General features: G+C 48.5%; 4 protein-coding genes across 4 annotated transcripts; 3 read left to right on the forward strand and 1 right to left on the reverse strand.

Annotated features, from left to right (window-relative positions):
• Nucleotides 1–2932: 2932 nt before the first annotated feature.
• Nucleotides 2933–5152, forward strand: J4E84_009920 (uncharacterized protein; the record flags this gene model as incomplete). Its single annotated transcript, XM_049392479.1, has 3 exons — nt 2933–3069; nt 3126–4133; nt 4186–5152. The coding sequence occupies 3 exons, from the start codon at nt 2933–2935 to the stop codon at nt 5150–5152; spliced, it is 2112 nt and encodes a 703-aa protein (XP_049239886.1).
• A 1419-nt stretch (nt 5153–6571) lies between these two features.
• Nucleotides 6572–7788, forward strand: J4E84_009921 (uncharacterized protein; the record flags this gene model as incomplete). The annotated part of the gene is made up of 2 exons (XM_049392480.1): nt 6572–7157; nt 7211–7788. 2 exons carry the CDS (start codon nt 6572–6574, stop codon nt 7786–7788), a joined length of 1164 nt encoding a protein of 387 aa, XP_049239887.1.
• A 6784-nt stretch (nt 7789–14572) lies between these two features.
• Nucleotides 14573–16111, reverse strand: J4E84_009922 (uncharacterized protein; the record flags this gene model as incomplete). The annotated part of the gene is made up of 2 exons (XM_049392481.1): nt 14573–16054; nt 16106–16111. 2 exons carry the CDS (start codon nt 16109–16111, stop codon nt 14573–14575), a joined length of 1488 nt encoding a protein of 495 aa, XP_049239888.1.
• Nucleotides 16112–16350: 239 nt separating this feature from the next.
• J4E84_009923 (uncharacterized protein) lies at nt 16351–17521 on the forward strand (the record flags this gene model as incomplete). The annotated part of the gene is made up of 2 exons (XM_049392482.1): nt 16351–16419; nt 16664–17521. 2 exons carry the CDS (start codon nt 16351–16353, stop codon nt 17519–17521), a joined length of 927 nt encoding a protein of 308 aa, XP_049239889.1.
• Between the last annotated feature and the right edge of the window lie 251 nt (nt 17522–17772).

Here is a 17772-nt window from a genome sequence, read left to right on the forward strand (position 1 = left end):
AGGCTGGCTGACACCGCCCCCACTCAGTTCAAGAAGTAGAATCGAAAAGAGCAAAGTGCGTCGTATTCATGCTACACCTAGCATTTAGCCTAGCAGGTGCTTTTGCGTCCGGCATCTTATGCAACTGACTTGCATAAGCTAAGTATAGTCGAGAGCGAGCGCGGCCTCAGCCTCGTGGGCTGCAACATCAACTCACACCCGTGGACTGATGTGACAGCAATGGCTCACTATCCGGAAAGTATTTTCGTCGTTCCACAGTCAGCACTAACCCATGTAAGGAAGGTATCAGGCTGAGATGGCGACTGTACCTAGGTAGTATCGACGCATCCGGCGACTGCAGTACAGGCCACCAGAAGTGTAGAGACAGACCCGGAGGACCACTGCTACTCGAAATCGCTTGATGTAGCCGACACGCGCATTTTTCTGACAAGAGAGATCTGCATTAACGACTTTCTCACAGTTGAGCAAATCGAATGTAGTCTGTAGGTGCAGCGTGGGCATGAAGGGAATGGCACGTTGACTAGCGAAGTGACTGTAGGAAACGTTGAAAGCTGCATTCCCCCACGTCTCTCAGAACTCGCACTCGCTGATAATACTGTCATGATTTCGCGTACTCATGCTGACGTTGGAGGTGGCCCGAGACGTATCGAGTGACAAGGATGCATGCAACACTTGCGTAATCGACTCCTATGGGCGACACTGGGCCGTGGCTTCTCGGAGACCTATGGCACGAACGTGTTGTTGTTGTCGTCAGTCGGTACGTATCTTCTCGGGTGGCCAATCTTCAGCATCGACGCAGCGAGCTAATGAAAGCCTTGAGCGAACAACTGAGCCTCTCGTATGTTGAAAGCGCGTTCACCAGAAATACCCATGGTCTCGCTCATCCTGCAGTTCTTCTGCCGTATAGCGATCGGGACAGGTCGTGAAGTTAACGAAGACGTTCGTCTCATTGGAGTGGTCAATTGGGTGCACATCGCTCATGTGCGTCCCATCCATCACCAGTCCTTCTAGACTGACTATCTTAGGCCAGTTTATGCTGGTCCCTAGTGAATGTTAGTGGCAATGACGATAGTTTAGCCTACTTCCCCTTACGCTTGTCATCTCTAATCGTAAAGAAAATGTTAAATCTGATCGACGACATCTCGTATTGCGCTTTGATCTTTAACAGCGAGCGAAGGCGTTCTAGCACATCGCATTGTTCTCCCTCCACCTCGAATTGGAAGTAGACCCATGTGATGTATACATCATGAAGCGACGGTAAACGGCCTTCTTTGTACCCTATGAGAATATCCAGAAGATGCTGTTCTGATCGGTCGTCTGCTTCAACGGGAAGATGGATATGGAGGCTTTTGATGCTTGGTGGAAAAAAGGCAGGCAGAGGTTGAGCAATCGGATCTTGACTTGGATCGGACACCAAATACAAAGAAACCCTGACTGAGTTTAATCTGGTAAGTCCATAGAGAGGATCCAGCTGAGCCATGCCAGTGTTATCCAGTGAATCCCCGTGCATATTACCCAAGCATGACAACTCCTCGAAACTCTCAGAGTGGTCGCTCAGCGCAGGAACGAGACTGCCAAACCACTTATCGGTCCGTTTGTGGCATATTGGATAGATACATTCGAATCGCTTCAGGGCCTTGCATGCAAGTATCATCTTCTTGGCCATGGGCTCAGAAACAGAGGGGCTAAGCAGCGAGAGCTTGGTGATGGATGATGAGCGTACTGGCCACACCCAGGGACAGTCGAACACTTCCTCATCGTAGTCGTCGGGATCGTGAGACATCTCTTCAAGTACCGTTCTAGCGGCCGACCTGCGTCCCCACGAACCGAGAGTAAGTTCCTCCAATCGGGGAAGAAGTAATAACGGCAGAGCAAACCGTGTCCCCATTCGCGGTGTTGAAACGAGATCGATGTATAAAGTCTTGAGACGTTCAAAACGGTGAGTGTTGAGCCAGGGTACGCCCATTGCCATACGGCCTATGCCCTCCAGGACAGTGCATCCTTCATGAATCCCAACAGTGTATGGGGGTGGCCGCATCCATAAATGCTCCACATTCGGTGTCTGGAAGGCGACTAAGGCGAAGAATAGATCTTCGCGATCGATGTAACGCCCTAAAACAATGTGGCGGTCTTCGGTCTTTAGTCCGCATCTCCGCAAACATTCTTTGATATCTCTTTTATACTCCTCACGGACATACAGAGCTGAAGGGCCGCCTTCGCTGCGGTCGGCCAAAACAGGACGCGTTTTGAGTCGAAGAGCTTTGACGTCCAGGCGGAGTCTTTGCTGCTCCCGAAAACAGATCCAGAGCCTCTGTGATAATGCGAAGATAATGTCATTCGAAGGTAGATCTATGGATTCATAGAGCAATGGTGTGGCAATGTGGTTCAGCTTCTTGGATACGCAACAAAGAGCCGCAAGGGCGTGCCTGCGGCTGTAGTCGGTTGGTTCTGCCCAGGTTGTAGGACCTCTGAGTTGGTCAACAATGTGAATGAGCAATTCATTAGGAATGTCGTCCATTGTGCAGAGAGTATGCGGCTAGGTAGAGAAATGATGGGAGTGTTGGTGGGATGGAAGGTGACGTTGACGGGTAGTGGAGAAGGCACGACCATGACGCGTCGGGAAAGAAAACACCTCGGCGGAAATTTGCGCCAGCTAAGCGGGCGAAAAGAGGAATCTTTACTCTGCTCCGATTGAGAGCGAAGACGTCCGACAATGATACTTGCTAGACCGCGTTCATTGCAGCCTCTTGCAGGGAGGTTGGCAAGTGGGCGAATTGGTCCATGGCGTGCTGCAGGAAGGCGCGAACCTGCCACGACCTCAGGTGAGACACGTGCAGCTACCCCACGCCCACGCTACTGGGCCCGCATCAGCCCCCCGCCGATGCCCTTGGAGCTCACCAGACGACTCTCAACCTCAACTACCACCAACAACATGACCGCCACTATAGACTCCGAGACACTCAAGCAGTACTTGGCCGATAGCCCGCCCACTGTCGTGCCTCTGACCATCAAGCCTCACTTCGATGCGCTCAGCGACAAGGAGAAGCTCTACGCCCACCATCTCTCAGTGTAGGACATACATATGCCTCAGCAGTATATGGTATAGCAACTGACCCATGCCACAGAGCCTGCTTCGCCGGAACACGCGTCGTCCTCCGCCAAGTCTCCCCCGAATCCGAGCACATCTATGACTTCGTCGTCGCCCTCCACAAGCACGCCAAGGGCGACTATGCTTCCCTCGCCAAAGACACGGGTCTCTCACAAGAAGAGATTGACGCATACCTCGATTACTCAGCGCAGTTTCTAGGCAACCTAGGCAACTTCAAGTCGTTCGGAGACAGCAAGTTCGTACCCCGCCTCGATCCGCGCCAGCTGAAGGCACTCGCGACCGCCTCCAAAGACACATTGGCCATATACGAAAAGTTCAAGGATGCCATATATGCTGGCGACGATGTGGGAAAGCTGCATCTGGGCTACCCCGGTGCGGGACACATCTCGACCTACTACCCCGACAGCCCCGACATCACCAGCGAACAGATCTCCAGCGTGAGCGACTTCCTCGAAGGCAAAGGGCTACTTCCAGAGAACACAAGAATCAGGAAGGCGAAGGATGGCTACGAGGTTCTCATTGCTTCAGCCTCAGACAACCCATCGGCAGAACAGCGCGATCTGAAAGAAAGCGAGTGGACAATGGACGATGGCAGCAAGGTGAAGCTGGTCTTTGGTGACTACTCCAAGGAGATGGACACCATCGCACACCACATTGAGCAGGCGAAGAAATACGCAGCCAATGACCACGAGATCAAGATGATGGAGGAATACTCCAAGAGCTTTAGGACAGGGTCACTCCAGGCCTTCAAGGAAAGCCAAAAGGCATGGGTACAAGACAAGGGACCTCAGGTGGAATCGGACATCGGTTTCATCGAGACATACCGCGACCCACACGGCATCCGTGGCGAGTGGGAAGGCTTCGTTGCCATGGTCAACAAGGAACGGACGCGAGCCTTTGGCAAGTTGGTCGAGACCGCGCCACAGTACATCCCTCTGCTACCTTGGGACAAGTCATTCGAAAAGGACAAGTTCCTCAGCCCTGACTTCACCTCGCTCGAGGTGCTGACGTTTGCCGGCAGTGGGTAAGTCAAGAAAACCTCCAAGGCTGTCTGAGACCTGGTCTAACATTGACAGTATCCCTGCTGGAATCAATATCCCCAACTACGATGACATTCGGCAGAACTTCGGCTTCAAGAACGTCTCGCTCGGCAACATCCTCTCTGCAAAAGCACCAAACGAGGCTGTTCCCTTCATAAAAGACAAAGACCTGGCCACGTACCAAAAGTACCGAGATCCTGCGTTCGAGGTCCAGGTCGGCCTCCACGAGCTGCTAGGTCATGGTTGTGGTAAGCTTCTCCAGGAGACAGAGCCAGGCGTCTTCAACTTCGACAAAGAGAACCCTCCAATCTCACCACTAAGCGGCCAGCCAATAAAGTCTTGGTACAAGCCAGGCCAGACTTGGGGATCAACATTCGGCACGATCGCTGCCTCCTATGAGGAGTGCCGTGCCGAGTGTGTCGCCATGGCGCTCTCTTGCGAATTCCCCATCTTGCAACTGTTCGGTTTCGGTGACGGCAAGGCCGACATGAACAGTGAGGCCGGCGACGTTCTCTTTACAGCATACCTTCAGATGGCCCGCGCTGGTATCGCAGCTCTAGAGTTCTGGGACCCCAAGAGCAGGAAGTGGGGTCAAGCCCACATGCAAGCTCGCTTCTCCATCTTGCGCACATTCCTCAATGCCGGTGTCGAGTTCTGCCAGCTGGAGTGGGAAAAGGACGATCTCTCCGACCTGACGATTCGCCTCGAGCGTGATCGTATCCTGGATCTGGGTCGCCCTGCGGTGAATGACTACCTCCAGAAGCTGCACATCTACAAGGCCACTGCCGACTACGCAGCTGGTAAGAGGATGTACGACGAGATCACCACTGTTGAACCTTTCTACGAGAACATGGTCAGGCCGGCCGTTCTTAAGAAGAAGACACCCAGGAAGGTCTTCGTCCAGGCAAACACTGTCGAGAAGGACGGCAAGGTCGACTTGATTGAGTACGACGCGACCAACAAGGGTATGATCCAGAGCTGTGCGGACAGAGAGTATGTATAAATATGTCAGTCGAGCTGATTAAGGGCGTTTCCTCGTGTCTCATGACGATGACAGTCGTGGCTGGGCTTGATGCATAAGACCGGAGTATGAGTGGCTATGAGTACATGAAATACAAGTCATTTACGATGTTACGAAGACTAAAATTATGAACAGTCGCAGAGTTTCGATTACTCAACTCGTCGTACGAACACTCGGTAGCCATGTGGAAGTGGGTTACGGACATTTAAATCCACCTCGTATTCTCCATCCATCGCGTCCTGTCATCTAAATGCCCGACGAGCTACGCGCGTGAATATTCTTCCGATACTTGACAGGTGCGGATAGCAGCTTCCGTGCATAATAATCGCAAACCAAGCGGATACGCCTGATATTGCTGCTCCCGGGGCAACCATGGAACATTTGCAGCATCACATTGTCAAAGACGGTTTTTCGGTTCCGTGAATCAGACATGCACAGATGGGCATGGCCAGGATACTGGCAACTCAAACACCGACGTGTCTATGACCGGGCAAAACATTGCCGAGATGTGCTTGGTGTGCTTGTAGCGCCGGCATATGCTACGCTAGCGCAGGTCTACCAAAGTGCGGAGAGACGAAACGTGCTAGCCCAGGGTCTGCCATCCGCCCTACCCGTTCCGAAGAGAACGCCGAGGTCTGCATTATTCTTCCACCGCTCAAGCGCTATCTCTATATGAAGCCAGATCAACTGACCAGCGATTAGCTCGAGGCTGATCGCGAAAAGATGAGCGACTAGGGTACGATCTAACAGCAGTGTGGTGTAGTCATTCGGACCGACGTGGAATACACGTTCATCGACTACACGTGCGAACACCTGGGTAGACACCGTCAACACCTAAGTCGCGCGATTAGGAACGTCCGGTACCATTGGTCCCACACCTATTTCCAAGAGCAGGATTCATCAGGGCTCGAGCGCGACAGCCGAAATGATGCAACTTCCAGAAGCAGGGCAAACATGTTCACGGTCCCTGGCACAACGATAGCAGACCGGCAACAGTACCTGAAGAGAACGAGATTGCAGGGATCTGGATAGCTGTCAAACTACTCACAGTCCCTGTGGCGTTCTCGACTGCGCGCCGCTGTCATTTGGAGCGTGCGTTAGCGCCATGAGCTGGTGCTTTACCATGCCCCTATCATCACCAAGCGCTGGTCCTTCCGCGCTGCTAATGGAGGAAATCAACACTAAGGCGCAGAAACTACTCTCCTCAACATCAGATGTATCTCGATGCCGGCATGGTTGCCGAGTATCCTTCCAGAGGGGTACCCTTCTAGCTAGCATGGCAATTGCTTTTAAAGAGCAGATGTGCCACCGGTAAAGGACTATCTACAGTATCAAGCCACTCTTTCTACTTATTAAGCCTTTATCTTGCTTCAGGAAAGCATCGTTCATTCGTCTACCACTATGAAGTTTTCTATTCTTGCGCTCGCAGGCGCGTACACAGCCAGCGCCGCCGTTCTTGGAGAGAGGCAATCATACGGAGTCAAGGGCACACCTGAAGGCTTCGGAAGAGGTACTACGGGAGGTGGCAATGCAGCTTGTGTTGTGCCTTCCTCGGTAGCCCAGCTGAAGACCTGGCTCAGCGACAGCACTGCCCGCTGTATCGTACTCGACCGAGAGTTCAACTTCAAGGGTACTGAGGGAACCACAACAGCCACCGGCTGCCGTCCCGCATCCAACAAATGCCCTGGCAACGGAGGTCAAGACGCCATCAACTCTGCCAACTGGTGTGACAACGGAAACGCTGGAGCAGGCGCTACGTCTGTCCAGGTCAAGTACGACAATGCGGGTGTGACTGCCATCAACATGGGTTCCAACAAGTCCCTCATCGGTGTCGGCAACAAGGGTGTCATCCGTGGCAAAGGTCTCCGCATCGCCAACGGAGCACAGAACATCATCATCCAAAACATCCACATCACCGAGCTCAACCCACAGTACATCTGGGGTGGCGACGCCATCACCCTCGACAAGTCCGACCTAGTCTGGATCGGTACGTCTACTCTCACTCATCCTAATCCCTCCCACATCTAACACTCCCTGCAGACCACGTCAAAATCTCCCTCATCGGCCGCCAAATGTTCGTAGCCGGCTACGGCGCCTCTGGTCGTGTAACCATCAGCAACTCGGAATTCGACGGCAGCACCTCCTGGTCCGCCTCCTGCGACGGCCGCCACTACTGGAGCATCCTCCTCCTCGGCGGCAGCGATCTCATCACCATGAAGGGCAACTACATCCACCACACCTCTGGCCGCAGCCCGAAGGTCGGTGGACAGGGCAACACGCTGCTCCATGCGGTAAACAACTACTTCTACAGCAACACAGGGCATGCGTTTGATATTGAAGCCGGCGGTATGGTTGTTGCTGAGGGCAATGTGTTCCAGAATGTCAACACGCCGCTGCTTAACAACAAGGGGCAGTTGTTTTCTGCGCCTTCGACCGGCGCAAACGGGGTGTGCCAGACCTATCTTGGACACACTTGCCAGCTTAACTCGTTTGGTAGCAGTGGAAGCTTCAGTGGTACTCAGACAGATTTCTTGGTTAACTTCCAGGGAAAGACTGTTGCGGGTGCTTCGGCGGCGAGCTCGAATGTTGCTAACACTGCTGGTGTTGGTAAGATCTAGAGTGAGTTGACAGGGGCTGGGTCGACTTGGAGGTGCGCGCAAAGCATGAGGCCTTTGCGAGTCGGAAGGCGACACGATTTATCTTCTCTGTATCTACTTTACCTTTATCGAATATGTACATACATTCCACAATGCAACAGCTAGTTGCAACATCCACCAAATCTCCCACTCTCACTCCCCTCCAAAAACCTCCCTGAAAGCCTCTAAATTTCTCATCCCAGCCGGCCCCTTCGCATAAACCGCAAAATCCACACTCTCAAACCACCCCTCAAACTCCTCCTCCCTCAACACACCTTTCATCTCCTTCGCCACAGCCCTAGGCGGACACCCATAAGCCCCACAACCCATCGCCCCCAATACCAACCTCCCCACACCTTCCCCAGCCGCCATCCTCAACACCAACCTAACCTTCTCCCGTATCTCCTCAACAACACTCTCCTCCTTAAACACCACCTCCCCCTCCCCCTCCGCCGTACTCACAACACCCGGAAACCTCGGCGCCGCAACCGTCATAACAGCAACCACAAACCGCCGATTCTCCGGTACCTCAACAAGCCCATTGTCCAGCGTATCCCTAAACACAACGACGTCGGGCGACATAACACCAGCAACACACCCCGGCCCGGTGTTAGCCCACGGATACCATTCCGGTTTCAACGTCGCGTATAGCGTGGATGAATAACACAACGCTTCTTCCTGCGTGGAGGAGAGGGTGAAGCGCCAGCCGCCGCCGGGTTCGGCGTCGGAGGCTAGGTTCAAGATGCCGGGTTTGGTGGTGCCGGGGAGGGTGCGCGCGAGGGCGAAGGCGTCGCTGTTGTGGATTTTTGGAGAGGGGAGGGTGGGGTAGGATGGGTATTTGGGGAGTGTTTTTGATAAAGGGGGCAGTTGGGATGGGATGAAGTAGCTGGTTAGGGAGCCGGAAGGTGTGGAGGATGCGATGGAGGGGGAGCGGGTTATTGTGTCTTCGCAGATGCGGCGGCGGGTTGCTAGGTCGAGCATTTTAGGGGGTTTGTTTGAGGTGTTTCCCATGTTCATTGTTTTTGGTGTTTTCTTGATGAAGTTTTGAGATGGATTAGATCAATCCTGCGAGTTGAGTAGGCAGCAGTTCTGGGACTTGTGGCGGTGCAATGTGGCGCAGTTACGGGTCAGGCAGTTGCGACTGTTGACAGAACCTTCCCTCCAACCTTCCATCGGGCCTTTCCCCAGGACACATCTACGAGGAAAATGAGCGAGGCAGGTGCGCTGTGCAGATGCCTGCTAATATCAGCCAAATGCTGCTCACCGGTAGATGGAAATTGCGCCGCCACTTTGAACCAACTTGACAACGTCCCACAGCCACCACGGCTATGACCATATAACTCTGCTACAACCTGCTCATACATTTCGAGCTCTTCACCATTAGCCCAAAACATATATCTAGGTATCGTTCAACACGAGCAGTGGCTTACGCCCTAATCCCTCCAACCCGACTTCCTCCAAAATGGAAACACAACACAAGTCCAGCACCCACCCCTTCCTCACCCTCTTCCCCCGCGAAATCCGCGACGAGATCTACACCCACCTCCTCACCTCCCTGCCCCCAAAACTCCAATACGCCCAACCTAGCGACCTATCCCCTCTACCGCCTCTAAAAGTCTTTAAGGATATTTTAATGCACCTTATTAATTTCGCTAGAGGCTAGTCTGTTACTGCCTTGCTACTTTTAGCTACGCTACTTAACTTATACTAGTTATAATCTATTTTTAATAATAATTTACTAATTCTATTTAATACTATATAGCTTACGTAAAGCTAATAAAATCTTTATTTACTAAAATAAAAGAGTAGTAAGATACTTATATTCTTATAAAGATAAAAATACTAATAATATATAGATTTTATTACGTAGCGTTATAATTACTATAATTTTAGTATTTCTTTCTATCTTTTAACTTAGCTTTTAAACTTTAGCTATTAGTATTTATTATATAATAACTAAGGCGTTTTTTATATACTATAAATACTTTTTTAGTACTAGATTTTATAGTTATACTACTAAAGTCTTTTCTTTATTAAAGTCTCTATAGTAGTATTTATAATTATTATTATTTTAAGTTTAGTATTATTAGCTTTTAGCTTTAGAAGTACTAGCTTAGATATAATTATATTAGAGTTAATACTTAATAAAGTTATTAAAGCTAGTATTTTAAAAGTTATAGCTATTATAGTATTATATAAAAAAAAAAAGATATTACTAGTATACTACTTTATATACTATTATACTTAAAAATCTTTAACTTATTATATTTACTTAGAACTAAGAAACGCTATTTTTAAAGTTACTAGTATTCTTTTTAACTAATAGTATTTTTCTAAATTATTAGAAGCCTTTATATATACTTATAGTTAGTACCTTATATCTAATTTTATAGACTTTATTTAGTAAAAAGATATTAAAAGACGCCTAGCTTTTAAAGTTGTTCTAGAACTACTAAAAGATTTTAAAATTTTAATATATTTAGATATATTACTATTAGCACTAAAGCTTTTATATAAACTAATAATATATTACTTTTAAGGCCTTACTAAGAAGAGAAACTTTATATTAAGTAATGCTTATATTAGTATATTAATGCCTTACTATATTTAATCTATTACTATTAATATAATATAACTTAAGCTAATAAAGATAACTACTTTCTTAGTTTTTAAAAGTAACTATAATAGTAAAATACTAATATAGCTACTATTTATTTAATAGTATTATTATACTAGAGGTAGGCTTTAAACGTTTTATTTTTTTTAGTTTATTTATTACTACTTTAGCTAAAAATTCTAATAAACGCCTTACGCTAGTATATAATAGCTGTCTTTATCTTTATAGATAGAGCTATCTATAGCCTAAGCTTATATATAAAGTTATAGATATAAATAGTATAAATAATTAATAGATTACTCTAGATAAAAAGAGTAGCGCTAGTAATATAATAACTATTTTATTACTTTTTTTAGAGTAGATATAGCTTATAAAAAAACTTTTATATATTACTAGTAAGTTACTTAAAGGCTTAGCTATAATAAAGAACTATAAAAAGTCTTAGTTTATATATTAGAAGCTTTTATAGTAGTAGTATAATAATCTTAATAGTATTAATAGTAGTAATAGTCTTAGTAGTTTTAAAATATAATATAAAATAAGTAAAGTAGGCTTTAAAAGCTCTAATAATAGCCTTTATAATAGCTTTAATAATAGTCTATATAATAATTACTAAAATAGTTTAACTAAGAGCTTTTTTTTTAGTAGTAGTCTTAGAGTAGTTTATAGAAGCTTTAATAAGTAATATAGTATAAGAATATAATTAATAGAGGTAATATAACTAGTAATAAGATTAGCTTTAGACTTACTAACGCTAAAAGAACTTATAAAAGAGATATTAGTAATATAGTTAAGAGCTTATTTAGTATATATATTAGTATAGCTTTTAGTATTAGATTTAAGCTACTATTTATATTTTTAATAAGTCTTTAAATCTCTAATTTTACTATAAGCTATAAAATAAGAATAGAAGTAGAAAATAAAAAGTATATATATAAAAGTATAATTTTATAAGCTAAGATTTTAGTATTTTATTACTTTATAATTTATAGCTTAGTTAGTTATAAGCTATTAAAAATATATAATTATATTATAATTCTCTCTACTATAATATAAGTAGACGTTAGTATTTATAAAATAGTTATCTTACTACTCTAAATTTTAAAAGCTTTAACTATACTAGAGGTAGTAATACTAAGAACTTAAGTCTTAGTCTACTTAACGCTTATATCTCTAAACGTAGAATTTTAATTTTTTTAAAAATATATTTTTTTATATACTAGTAATAGACTTTACTCTTTTTAGACTAGTTTATGCTATAAAATTAGTTTACTAATAAATATACTTATAGTACTATAGTAATATACTAAATAGTACTTTAGTAAATAATATTAAAGCTATTATAATTATACTATATACTAAAGTATAATCTTAAAGACTAAGCCTAATCTAGAACTAGACTACAGTCTAAGTTAAAGGCGCACTCTATTCTTTCCTCTACCGCCTCTCAGCTCCCGCCTTCCACCCTACCTACGCCTAAACCGTCAAATCAACCAAGAAGCTTCTGAGGTGTATCTGCGCCACACCACCATCGCCGTCAGCGACGTGATCAACCTGGAACTGTGGATGGTCGGTATGCCGTCCAGCGCATGGAGCTGCATCCAGCATCTCGAGATAGGGACTGTGCGGGAGACTGCGCATGTACCCCGGTTGAGTCCTGATTGGTACCGCGCTGGAAGTGTTGTTGATGTTGTGAAGAGATGTCCCGGGCTGAAAAGTCTTACTACTGGTGTCCCGGGGAGTATGTTTTTGAAGAAGCAGATGAAGGATGAGGAGTCGCAGGGCGAGAAGACGTCGCGTTTGGTTAATGAAGCGACGTTTGGGGATATGGCGGACCTTGCAGACATGATGGGTTCTACGAGGCTCCAGAAGCTGGAGTTGGTTTGCGTCGATGGTAATGAGTACTACTACGCCGATCTCGAGGACAGCGATGTGAAGCCTAATTTTAGTCCGACTTGGACTGAGTTAAGAAACGCTGCTCAGAATTGGGCTGAGAGTTTTGTTGAGAAGAGCAGGAAAAAGGGGAGTAACGTTGATGTACGGGTCAAGATTGTTCCGAACTTGGGGAGGAATTGGAGGTATGAGATGTGCTTCTATCCAGAGGGGCGTGTAACGTCCTTTCAGTATCAATGCTGGTTTGGATAGGAGTTTGGGTAGGAGTTTGGGGTTGGCGTAGCTGGATGTCGCGTTTGAGTGTGAGTTTAAGGAATGATGGTGTAGTAGAATGCGACAAGTAGTTCATTCTGATGCTCCTCCGTATATACTAGTAAAATGACCGTCCATATGTTCCGTTCCAGCGACTTCTGCTCTCCGAAGTACATTTGAGAGACTTCCCATGCGAAGCGTACATGGCGATAACTCTCCTCGCGGCTGCGACCACTCTATCCACGCCAGCAAGTGGCGGACCTGGCTTTTTGATAGAGCCCTCCTCCTGGAGAAGGCAGCCCTTCAACCCCACCAATTAGGCCTTTGCAGTTGTTGTCCCTATCACATGTTCCGTCAGCAGCCAGCTTCAAGGACCTTGATCTCACATTGCCCACAATACAAAAGAAACACAGCCGCGTAGCATAGCGCATAGCACGATGATAACTTACCGGAAGAAACGGCATCTATAGCCTGCAAACACTGTACAGGTAGCGGCCTGTCCTGGAAAGTTTGGCGAACAACCACCGTTGGCTATCAGGGGGGCTCGATGGCTTAGATGATCGGGTATACCGCCTGGTTCATAGTAGATGTAGCCGGCGTCGGAAGCACGGGAGACCAGATGCGTGGCCTCTGTTTCGGTGGTTGGAAGGCCGCTGGCTAGGAATGGGAGAGCAACGAGGGAGAGGAGGGCAGCGAGATGCATGGCTGGTAGTTTTGCGGATAGCTTGGTAGTGAGAGGTGGTGTAGAGTAAAGTGGAGTGATCGGAGTGTTCGATAATACTATGTGTGACGACGGAGGGAAGCCAGCTTATATAGACAGCGAGAGTGTGCCTAGAAAGGCCTCAGCAATAGATTTACGGTGACGGATAGTGATACTACCATGTGTGATTCCGGCGCAGTCTGGCTCGTCTGATGTGCACTAACATACAGGCACTCCCTTACTTTTGTTGGATTTGGCGAACTCGCAGAATCATTTTATCCTACTATTGTTCTTGGAACGAAGATGGGAGTAGGACGAGAAGATCTGTTAGGAAACTGGGGAGTGCACTGTGGGTAAAATGGACTTTGCATAGGACTTATGTGTACTTGTTCACAGCAGCACACCACAGACCAACATAAAACTCCACTCAAGAGCTGGAAGATCTGGAAACTTATATGTATGAGTCTGGTATTTATCGTTCCTGACCGCACTCCATTGTAATCGTGGATGAAGCATGAACAGCTGAGCTGAGTGGTTAAACCTGCGGTGAAGGACAGCTCGTCCAAGGTTGTAACTGTAATATCCAACTCATTGCTTAATATCAATCATTAAAACTTATCAAACACATACACTATTTCACACCGCGCACAAATGCGTTTAGGAAATATACAAGCATTGCAATAACTAGCGTGTTGCTTAGCTGTGCCGTACCTGCATTTTAACCCCCATGCACATTCAACGAACAATAGTAAGAACATCTAGCGAGCAACCGCCATTATCGTACAGCTTACAGATGGGGATCGCGCTTGCACTCCTTACTCCGGCTATACCCCGAGGTCTTCTAGACCTTGATGGGGTAGCGGGTATGTGTGTGGACCGGCAGACTGGCACCCAGTAGTACTCGTGTGGCGGTGAGAGAGTAGATACAAGCACAACCTCATTACTGCTAAGATCTTGCGATGCCTCAAAAGACGACCCTAGATTATGGAACAGTGATAAAGAGGTTCGGGGCTTGGATAGGGTGGCGTCAGTCGTCTGGATAAAGGTAGCGAAGAGCGAGGAAACTTCCGTCATGTAGTTGTGTGGCGCGGTCTTTAAACATGCGATGTGCCCAGGTATAGTGATTAGCCTTCGTGCTTTAGACCTGCTGCTGAAGCTACTCGGACGTCAGAACAGCGTGTCTTTGCGCCCATGGACCCTTGCGGCCCACGCGTCAGTTTCGCATTGGGGGCAGATAGGCGAATATACCAACACTTCTTGAATCCCATTAACCTCCAACGTCTCAGCATCTCCGGAGCAACATCTCAGCCCAACCCCAAGATATCCAAACTTCCCCATTCTCTCACCACTGGCCTCACACCCCCACCCCTCCTCGCGCCCTCTTCCATATCACCCCCCAACCCAACTCTCCCACAGGCCGCAACCGCCAAACTCCCCGAAGCATGCACAAGACTGCCCACAACAGGCGCCTTCCCATCCCCCACCTCAACCACCTCATCAGCCTGTACAGCCCCCTCCCTCCTATACGGATCCCTCCAAACCCTCAGTTTCCCATCCGTCCCACCTGCCCAAACCTCATGAGAAACCCCCTCAACGTCATACGGGCTCTGTCCCGCATTCCAAACATCAAACCCCAGTTTCTGTCGAGTGAGCGCTTGTCTACCCGCACAGTACCCCAGCGCGAGCGAGAAGTTGCGGACGTCGTAGATGAGAAGGACGTCTGAACTGCGTTCTGCAACATAGAGATATTTGCCGCAGGGGCTCCATTTGAGGGAGGTGACGCCGTCGCCCATGACGCTTTGGAGGTTTTCGTTGCGGAATTTGATGCCGTTGATCGTGCCTGGGAGCGAGAAGTGTGTCACTTCTGTGCCGCCGATGGGGTCGTAGATGCCGATGTACCGGGTGCGGGAGCCGGCTGCTAGGATGCCATCGTGTGATGTGGAAGTGGCTGGCGAGAGGGACAAAGCAGAAATCTGGCCTTTGAAGCCGCGACCTCCGCCTTTAAGCTTGTTGCGTTTGGCGGGTATGGTGCGGATTGTGTGGATTGGTTTATCGGTTTCGGTGAGGTCGAAGATTGAGATTTCGTCTTTTGAGCCGGCGAAGAAATGGGTGGCAGTGGTGGAGTAGGCGAGGCTGAGGGGTGCGACGACGGCTTCCGTCAGGTTGTTGATGAGCTTGTAGGAAGCTAGAGGTGTGGATATATCTACTGGTCCTGGGGTTTGAGTATCTTCGTTGTGCTTTTGCGAGGTAGGCCATAATGCGTTGTGCAGACTAATGTACGCATCTCTCCGACTGATGAGCACAGTCGTACTGCTGGCGTCTTGTAAGTTGAAGAGTGGGTTGACAGCAAAAGCCCATATAGGATCGGCAGAGCGAAGAGACGCGTATGGCGTGAGAGGCTGAGGACTGGTCTGGGTCAGAATGTCGTTGGAGATGGGATACACGGAAAATCGACGGCTGTAGTCCGACGTGAAAACGCAGCTTCCATCCGGTGAAAGTTGAGCTTCTTGTATGCAACTCGTGTACGGTTTGGCATCCAACACATGATCTGAGCTGACAGACTCGCTGCCATCTTCTGATTCCGGTTCCGATTCTGATTGGGAAGGTGAAAGCGATGATCTTGTTGAGGATGGGCTGTCCGAAGGCTGTTCGTCATTCCTGTCTTCCGGTTCGTCTTCTATGGACTGCTGTTGTTCCTCATCGTGGTTAGACATCAACCTCTCCACCTCGCCCACCTCATTTGACTCAGCAGAACTCCGGTATTCATTTCTTCCCTCCTCTCGTTCCTTCTCTTGCGCGTCGCATCTCGAAATCCTTGTGCTAGCCAGACATCTCACATTCATAGCCGAAGCAGACATTCTTTCAACGCGCCATCTTCTTTCCGGAAATACCACGTTCGACACAAAAAACAAGGAACGGTGTCGTCAGTAACTCGTGTATCAGGAAAACATTAAACTGAGCAATGTACTCGTCTAGTCAGGACGAAACAAGTAGACAGGCCACTAGCTTGCGCACAGACCCTTCGTTCTCCAACGCACGTCTTGACTCCCATCGTCATAGCCCGCCGAATTACTTTCCCACCATGCTCGACTCCTCACGCGCACAACCACTACAAGCATGGGTTGAGTCGCCATACTTGAGGTCGCTTATAGTAAGTAACCAGATCTTTTAGCTGTGAGAAAATTGTCTTCCAATTGCTCTCGCTCTGCCGATATCGGATTAAACCGCATCATCTGTATCTTCCACTGCCATGGCGAAGCTACTGGGCCAGATGCCGTCGAGATTCCATACGATACTCGCAATAGATGTTCATTTCTACATTTCCTCAATCTCCTACACTCAGCAATCCACCCACCCAAACACACAAGTCCACACACAACTAACACCCACCCCAGGCAGGCGGCCTAGCAGGCACAACAGTCGACCTATCCCTCTACCCCCTCGACACCCTAAAAACGCGTCTCCAATCCGCCTCCGGCTTCGCCGCCAGCGGCGGCTTCAACGGCATCTACCGCGGCGTCGGCAGCGCAATCGTCGGGTCCGCGCCCGGCGCCGCCCTCTTCTTCATAACGTACGACACGATAAAACGCACCTTCACCCAGAGCCAAAGCCTAGCTACAACCACCGTGCGGTATAACGCGGAAGGAAAACCGTATAAAGAAGATGCGAGGGACAGTGGGACAGAAGCACTCGTGCACATGGCAGCCGCGAGTGCGGGGGAGGTCGCTGCGTGTGCGGTTAGGGTACCTACGGAAGTAATAAAACAACGCGCCCAAGCATCCCAACACCCCTCCTCCCTCTCCGCACTCACCTTCATCCTGCGCCAGCGCCACACCCACGGTCTCGCACACGTCTGGATGGAACTCTACCGGGGGTGGTCGATAACCATAATCCGCGAAGTCCCCTTTACCGTAATCCAATTCCCGCTTTGGGAAGCGCTGAAGAAGTGGCGGATGAGCCGGACAGGGCGGAGCGAGGTAACGGGTCTGGAGGGGGGTTTGTTGGGGAGTGTGGCGGGGGCTGTGGCGGCGGGTGTGACGACGCCGTTGGATGTGCTTAAGACGAGGATGATGCTTGCGAGGGAGAAACAGCCTATGATGCAGATGTTGGCGTCGATTATGAGGGAGAGCGGGCCGAGGGCTTTTTTCGCGGGGATGGGACCGAGGGTGGGTTGGATTAGTGTTGGGGGAGCGATTTTCTTGGGGAGTTATCAGTGGGCGAGTAATGCGTTGGGGGGTGTGGTTGAGGAGTGAGGTGTGAGGGGCATGGTCGATCATGTTGATGATGTTGGAGCAAAGGGTGATGAACATGCAACAAATCCAATGAGAGTATAGGATTAAGTTCATCCTACTCAGCCGCATGAGGCCGAGGCCACGGACTCATGGAGGAGTGAGTCTACGGGCAAGCGGGTATGCTATATACACTATTCAACCTCCCTAGTCTTTATCCAAAGAACAATACCAACATCCGCAGCTAAGCTGCCACACAGCCAGCCGACCCTGTC

Source organism: Alternaria hordeiaustralica, assembly GCF_023758085.1.
Source record: "Alternaria hordeiaustralica strain BMP 2776 chromosome Unknown scaffold_33, whole genome shotgun sequence".
Taxonomy (NCBI): domain Eukaryota; kingdom Fungi; phylum Ascomycota; class Dothideomycetes; order Pleosporales; family Pleosporaceae; genus Alternaria; species Alternaria hordeiaustralica.